A 7855-nucleotide genomic window follows, 5' to 3' on the forward strand; every position below is an offset into this window, starting at 1 on the left:
TCAACACAGCAGGCGTCAGTGTTACAATCAGTCAGTCACCCTGAAATTTCTTTTTCGAAAATAAATGAACAAATGAATGAATGACTTCATTGCAGAGAGGAGGCTTTTTTAAAAAGCCCTGTGGGTAGGGAATAGAAAAGAGGATTGGGAAAGGCGTCACTAATTAGTTGTTGCACATCTAAGTAATGTTCAAGTTTCACTATCGATGTAGCTGTCTCTCAAGGTACCGTTCGAGCAACTCACACACACTGGCCTCCCCGTGAGGGGAGGGAGGTGTCCGGCATAGTTCTTGGCACATTACGGCTGGTGTGGCAAGATGAAGCGCACCCGTGTTCATTTGTGGTTGTCAGTCAGCCATTAAAACATTTTATAGAGACCATTTTTTAGGGCAATTCGAAAATGAAGAAAAAGAAAAATACGTCAATGCCCGCCCGTCGACAACATTGAGCTCTCTCTATCATGATTTAAGCACTCGTGTTGTTTCAGCCCCGTCCCGAAGGCCATTCACTAGTGAGAATGCCACTGTATTGAGTTCTTTTGAGAGATAAATGCTACTGTCTTATCTTCCCTTATCCAATAAGCACAGAAACAAGCAGAATTCTCAGTATCTACACTGCCCTCGTTATCTCCCCGGCACAATGCCAAACATGTCGCCAGAGACAGGGGAAACACAAGCTACACCCGCGGCCTGCACTGACCCCCAAATGAATGCGATAACGCACCTCCAATGGAATGTCATGCAATCAGGGACAGTGCCCGATACAAGCTGAAAAAAATAAAACACAAAAAAGCCCCCACAATGAATGACATTTGTTTTTCCGTTCGCATTGGTTAGTCCCGTTAACGGGTCACTGGACGTGTGCATCGGTACTCGAGATGTAGTACAAACACTCGTGTGGCCACAGATAGCTCAGCACACACACCCACAGCACCAGAGCGGCTGTCAAGTAGCACTGAAGCATCGGCACTGCCGCCCAGACGACCACTCAAAACTGTCGACCTCTTTTCTGCCTCCAAGGAGTGATTAAACACTGCAGGCAAGAGAGGTGTCTCCTACATTTTCTTGTTAGTCTATGGGGCAAAGGACACTAGTGCAACCACCTCTTTTTTTTCTTTTATTTATTTATTTTTTATTATTAATTTTTTTTTTTTTTTTCATTTTCTGAACATGGCGAAGTTTCAACACTAGACAGCTCATTTCATTGTAGAAAATACTGTCTCGTCAACACCCAACTGTCAAATCAAGGCTCAGTATCAACTAAATACACGTTGTATCCACCGTTTATTTTTTTTAGAACGGACTGCATATTTACCTCCACATTTATTAAATGTTAAGGCATTGTTTCAGTTGAGAAGAGTCTGAAACGAAGTAAACTATTCAGGCAACCTTTTTACATGTACGCACTTGGTAGATGCTGCTATAAAGCAGATGCCCCATAAAAAGGCCCGCACAATCGGTGCTTCATTTGCACACAGACTACTTCTTCAGAGTGTGCACATTTGCGCTCTTGCTTTTTTTTTTATTTTCTACCACCTTTAAGCCTTGTTCTGTTTGTTTACTAAGTAACGACACTTGTCCACAAGAACCGTTGTGCAACGTGCAATGAAAAACTTTTTCCGTGCCAAAATCCCACTGACTTTTAAAACAAGGACAGCCCTTCATTTTCAACAAAGTCGTTTACACAAATAGGTATTTTCTTAAGCGTAAAGAGACACTAACTGAAACTTCTTGGCAAGGGCACTGAGCATCAAAACGCTCTTGCGCATAAAAATAATTTTAAATAATGCCCCTTTTTTCCTACAAAATCTTCCACTCTCTGAAAGATGACCTGCGAAGCTGGGCGCAGTACAACGACTGCATAAAATAAAAGGCGACTGTTTGTAATTTGCGATTTGACATGCTTTTTAGGAAATTAGCTGAATAAAACTTCTAGGGGCTCGAGCTTTAGACTGTTTATGTAACACCCCAGCCCAATTCCCTCTACCACTTAGGACACCGGACAGCTGGCATTGGGACGTACGCATTGAAACCTCCTGCCAGCACAACGGACTGTTCATCAGTGGCAACCGGTTATGCACGAGTGCTTAGAAGTGAAAGAAACCCTTTAAAATGTCGCTATAGAAGCCCTTTAAACTGAACAAGTAGTATTTGCACACGTCAGCGTTCCAAGTGGGCAAGTTGCCGTTCATCCGGGAGGTATTTGCAGCTACTTGAAGAGCTGGAGTTTGAGCAGACAATGACGGCGGCAGCTGCTTTCCGTTGTTTTCGCACCCATTCAAGTTTCTGTTCAGGGCGACGCTTCTTCAATTTCCGCTCTTCCTACTGATGAACGACACCCGTCGATCCAATAGCGAGTTAAACCTGGAAGGCCTCAAGCTTTATTCTAGTGGACAAACGTGGCTGTCCTTTGCCCTCCCCCATCGTAGGCATGTTACTGTCTGTAAGTAACACACCAACCCAGACCCAAACCGCTCGATTACGGAGGACAGCTGATGGGCGCATTGAGCCATGGGTCTTCCAATTTTACATCTCCCACAAACAACACAATGGGAATGTCATCGATCATGACTTGAGGCGCATCTGTGCGTGCCCGCCCCACTCCTTCCACCCCCAACCTGTTCACGCATAAACCGGCGATGGGCGCACACTTAGGCGTGAAAATACATCGGCGAAAATGACGCTCAGAAAGCCTTTCAAGCTGAAGCAAGAATTACGTGCTTACGCCGGCATTCCAGCCAGGCAAGTGGCTCTTGAACCGGAAGGAATTCGCAACTACTATGCGAGGTGGAATTTGAGGTGGCAACAGCGGCGGTTTTTGGGCCCACCCGTGCTTCTGTGTATTCTAGCACCGCAGCCATCTGACACGGGCCATCTGAACCACCGTTGTCAGCCGATTGCGCAACTTGCGAAAGAGGCATGGGTGTTGACGGGGAGAATAACAGTTGGGATAGAGATGGGTCAGCGGTGGCGAGGAGGAGCCGCAGAACGGAGCCGAGTACAGCGGCTTCGCCGGAATGACGACTCGGGGGGGGTTAGACATATACTGCTTCGCAGCAAAAATGAGCTGTTATTGATTGATTATCTCAGGAAAAGTAGAACAGACGGGCGCTACTTCCAGCAGACACGGGGAACAAAAGAAAAAAAAATCAAGAACAAAAAAATCTTTTTTTTTTCTTCTCTTTCCGTATGCGAGTCCAGTTACTCGCGCAAATGACTCCTCCCAATTAACACCACGCGAATTATTCGCAGGTGCTGAGTTCAGATGCGAGCGATCCCGTCGGCCTCCCGCGCCATTCATGACTTGGCCGCCGTTCTAGCGTGACGTCGGCGATGTAGTGGGCACGCGCGGACGCCTCTACACACGGTCTGCTTGCTGTGTACGTGGGCCGCAGCGCAGCGATGTTCACACAGCCAACCCGTACGCACACGCACGCATACCTTCGCCACAGCCGCACCTACGCCGCTACACAAGGCCTCCAGCGCCGTCAGCCCAGCCCCCCACGCGCGTCTACCAGGCGCCTTCCTTGGTCGACCGTGAACAAGGCCGGGATCAATGCCCCACGCACACATACGACCAGCCGCTCCCGATTCGCTCGCGGAAATGAGCTCAAGATGCTCGGTGCGATTGCATTGCAACGAAGCTATGCCCGAATAAAAGGAACATCAAGAAAAGGTCGGCGGCTAACGCGCTTCAGCTGACATCGGCCAAGCGATTACGACAAACGATGCTCGTGGGACGGGCATTGCGAAGGTTGGACGATGGTGTCGCCTGCGCTTTCGAAATGCCAACACATTTGCAGACGCATCAGCCGAGGCTCCCCTCGATGCCTTCATTGGAGCTCCACTGTTTCTTTTTTTTTTTTTTTTTCGGCTGGGTTTCGGAGTCTTGTAGTTGGGTGCTATAACGGCATAAAACGGAGTCGTGATGACCGGGCTCGCGCTAAAAATAACGCCGCGTGATCGAGGAGAGACTCTTGTACGCTGAGAACATAAAAGGCGATTCTTTGTTTAGCGCAGGCTCCTTTGGCAGCACTGGGCAAACAATACGGCGGAGGAGACAACAATTGGCCGCTCTGATGACAGCGAGCCACCAGCATTTCTTATAACAGTTATTATTTTTCTTTTGCCAGTCAGTTATTCCCTGTTCATTAGGGTCCCGGCACTGCACGAAGGTCTTAACATTCTGCGCAAAACACCATAGCTTTCCCTCTACATTGCCTAGACAGACAAACGGAGCTTATTTTCGTCATTTGCCGTTCCGAAACTTGATCCAGCGCGGTCGTCTGCTCGCGCGGCAAATTTCGTCTGCTGCCGCCGAACCGCCGATTTTTGGCGCCATTCCCGACTTCTGCGTTCGTCGTCACCGCTTCCAAGATTTCACGACAAAATCCGGTCGCACGCACGGCTTTTCGAGATGCACACATTCACTATTCAGCAAATAGAAGACTGGGGCCATTTTGTTTCCTACATTATAGAATGGAAAAAAAAAAAAGGAAGAAAAACAAGCCACCGATGCGCGTCTTCTTTCTCCCGACAGATACTACAGGCGAATAAAAATAAGAAGCCGCTTTGGAGCAGTTCCGAGCAGTCTAAAATGCGAAATAAAGACGACCACGAGTTCGCTGTCTCGGGCTGTGACGGGGTCAAAGACAAACCAACAAGCAAAGGCATTACAATTTGTTTTCAAAGCGGCTCACGGGCCGGGCCGTCTGCTAAGGGTTGCGAAACTCATCGTCTGCCGGGGCGAAAAAAAGGGGGCTGGTCTAGGGCGTCCGGGCCCGATTAATTGCGGCCCTGCTGTTCTTCAAAACTCGTTCTGCTCAAAACGGCCTCAAGGCAATATTCATTACACACCCGAACGGCCGAACGGCCACGTTCGGAAGACCATGCATGGCGCGCTTGCGCAAGCAGACAGCGACGCGCAACCGCCGGTGGGGGTGCTTCCGGAATCCGGCCGACGATCGGCTGTCGCGTGCTACCGGTTCTAAACTCTCACGCACCGCAAGGACAAAGGGGGGAAAAGAGAAAAAGGAGGAAAAAGGGAGAGAACTGACTGAAGGCCGCAGGTATCCGGCGGGGCCGACAGTGCGCGTTGGGAAAATGTGCTAGCACTTTCCACGAAACGAACGCTACAGTACAAGACGAGTAGGTACAGTGCAGACGGAACGAATAGAAAGGACACGACGAGCGCTGAACTTGAACTCAGAAAAGATTTATTAGTGAGCGACATGATAAACAAAAACAAAATCAACCCCTAAAACTGCGTAAACGTAGTAGTACCCCACTTGACGCAAAGGCACGCAGCTCGATTAGGTTGCGTTGTACTGCTCTGCGCCTGCGCAGTTATCTGGGTTGACTGTTTTTCACTTATACAAGCCATGTATTTTACGTGACTCTGAAAAAATAGTTATTTTTGAAGTTCGGCGCTCGTCCCGTATTTACCAATCTTCGGTCCATCTGCACTGCGCTGTTATTACGAAAGTATGTACCGTTTCAGTGGCTAGTCTAAATCAGGAGCCAGGGCTTCGGAAAAAAAAAAAAAGATTACGGTGCGTGCGCGTTTTGCTCAGTTACGTAACTAACTCCCGGTATTGTTATCAACTAGGTTGATTAATTGTTTTTAAAGCTAATCGGTTAAATCGTGCCTACGCGGTGCTCGTCGCACTGCGGTGAATTATTAATTGATCTTGCGCCTGGTTTCGTTCGTGCAATTTTAATAGATGCGGATTGCGCTCTCAGTGGCAAAAAAAAAAAAAAAAAAAAAGACGTGATTGAGTTTTAGCACAACACTTGCTTATAAGCAACCTGAAAAAAAAAAAAAACTACATATCAGCACTGCGGCTCGGAGGATGTTTCTTCCGAGAACAGCTTCGCTATAATGAAAAAGAACGAAATAACAGTATATTTGTAGATCACATCGTACAACGAAGACTGCAATAAATGCGCAGTTGAGCACGTAAACACGGGCCATTTACCGCATTGGAATTAAACCTTTCCGACTATCGAACAAATGTGGGCGACAAAAAAAAAATGCATGACAGGGACGGTGCAAGCAAGGTCCTTTTTTGTAATTGATACAAAACAACTCTTTTCTAAATTTCGAAGGCAAAAGTTCGGTTTCTTTTAGCATAAATTATCCGAGACACGCAAATTCAAGCATTTATTCGTTGTACTATCAAAATTCGTTGTAACGATCAAGCGTCGACAACACCCGCTTTTTCCAGACGCGTTTACGAGCCGATGCACAGCGCGTTTGCTTGAAGTCTTATTTATGACTTATAAATGGTGGTTAAGTACTCGCAACAAGCAGCTGTCCGTGGTACCCAGTTATGAGCCTATCATGGTAAGCTTTTCACTTCACTAACCACTGTTCCAAGGAATGAAAACATCGCGCCTTATGCCAACACCAGCAGGCAATGACTCATGGTCGAAACGCGCGTGGATCGTGTCAGTGTCCCCAGTTTGATTTCAATCTCCCGCATCTGCAAACATCTGTCGTACGTTCGAAACGTCACATCCGCGGAAGAGGGAGGGGGGAACGTTGGGAAATGCGTCAGCTGCGGCGCCGGGGAATCGAAATTCCAAAACTGTGTCACCAGGGTGTTTGGCCTCCGGAGCGAAGTTTTAGTCACTGTTCGGCCGCCTATCCGGTTACACATTACTCACCATAGCGCGGCCAGGCAGGATGGGCCGCTAGCACGGGCAGCTTGGTGGATGTGGTCGTCGAGAACGCACTCACGTCGGCCGCCATGTTCGCTCGGAACGGTTTCTTCGAGCGGCCCGCGCTCTTTTCTCGCACAGAAAACGCGGCTTCCCTGCCTTCTTAACGGGCGGTAATAAAAGCGAGGTCTTTGAACACTGAGGGGTCACAACACTAGACGTCGCGGGTCGAAACGGGCTCCATGTCGCACGTTGGATCGGCCTCTGCGCCGGCGACTGTGACGGGGAGCCAAGAACTACGTGGGACTAGCGAACGCCCCCGGAGCAGCCCAGCCGAGCGCAGGTCGGGGCGAAAAGTGAAGGGGGTTGGACCACGCGGGGCCAGGCATGACCAAAAGTGTAACCCACGGAACCCTCGACGTAGGTACGACGTGGGAGCCCGGCGCCGCCGCTTTTTGGTTCCTCGCCAAGGCGTCCCAAATAAAATCGGAGGGCCCTCCGCGCGGAGCCAGCACAAGCTCGCCATCGCGTCGTGGGACTCGAGTGCTCGTCTGCTCGCGCACTGAACGCGTATACTCAGTACTGCTTCTACGATCACGTATTCACAAGTTTCGAAGGCGTATGTCGGAGACCAACGTGCTTAGAAGACTGCGAAGATTGACTTACCGCGACGAAGGGTGCTGTTATCTCAAGACCGACATCCAACGTCGCAGTGGTGCGGTTTACGAAGAGGTTCTGCTGATCGCGCCAGATGTTCCGGCTTCTCGGTGGACGGACGGGTCACAGTAACTTCTTCGGTCGGCGAAGCGCGGTCGTTCACAACTCGATCGTCCCTCCCCACGCCCGCATGCCCTTGCTGCGATGATGCACAATCCGCGCGGACGCACGAACTCGACTTCTTGCTCCGATGGCAGAACTGCGGAAAGGCGCTGGTTTCTTTGTTTCTTGCGACTCAGGGGTTCGACGGCGAGTGACGGACGACACTGGGGACAATTAACAAACACAGGTGTAGGCCTTCCGAGCAAATAACGCTGAAAAGTAAAAAAGAACGACTGGAAACGAATAAAATAGTTAAAACTGTCGGAGGCGGAGCGCGATCTCTCCTTACAAGGGCAAGAAGGGTGACGTCACGAATTTGTGCATTTACGTTTTCCGCTCGTCGCGCACGTCAGGCCTTCCCCTCTCAGTTTTTTC

General features: G+C 49.3%; 1 protein-coding gene across 2 annotated transcripts in view; it reads right to left on the reverse strand.

Moving 5' to 3' along the window:
• The window catches only part of LOC144149135 (unc-112-related protein-like), a 38926-nt gene extending 31145 nt beyond the window's left edge, over positions 1 to 7781 (reverse strand). Inside the window, exon 1 of one of the 2 annotated variants that reach the window (XM_077680675.1) lies at positions 7328 to 7781. Coding sequence is in view for 1 of the 2 variants with exons in the window: in XM_077680674.1 (XP_077536800.1) it covers positions 6668 to 6752 (85 nt within the window). In the remaining variant the exon portion in view is untranslated. Of the gene's footprint in view, positions 1 to 6667; positions 7032 to 7327 lie in introns of those variants that run through there. The other variant, XM_077680674.1, reaches the window with a different exon arrangement.
• Positions 7782 to 7855: the final 74 nt, after the last annotated feature.

Source organism: Haemaphysalis longicornis, unplaced genomic scaffold (genome assembly GCF_048455015.1).
Source record: "Haemaphysalis longicornis isolate Haplotype H1 unplaced genomic scaffold, Haemaphysalis longicornis Haplotype H1 scaffold_8, whole genome shotgun sequence".
Taxonomy (NCBI): domain Eukaryota; kingdom Metazoa; phylum Arthropoda; class Arachnida; order Ixodida; family Ixodidae; genus Haemaphysalis; species Haemaphysalis longicornis.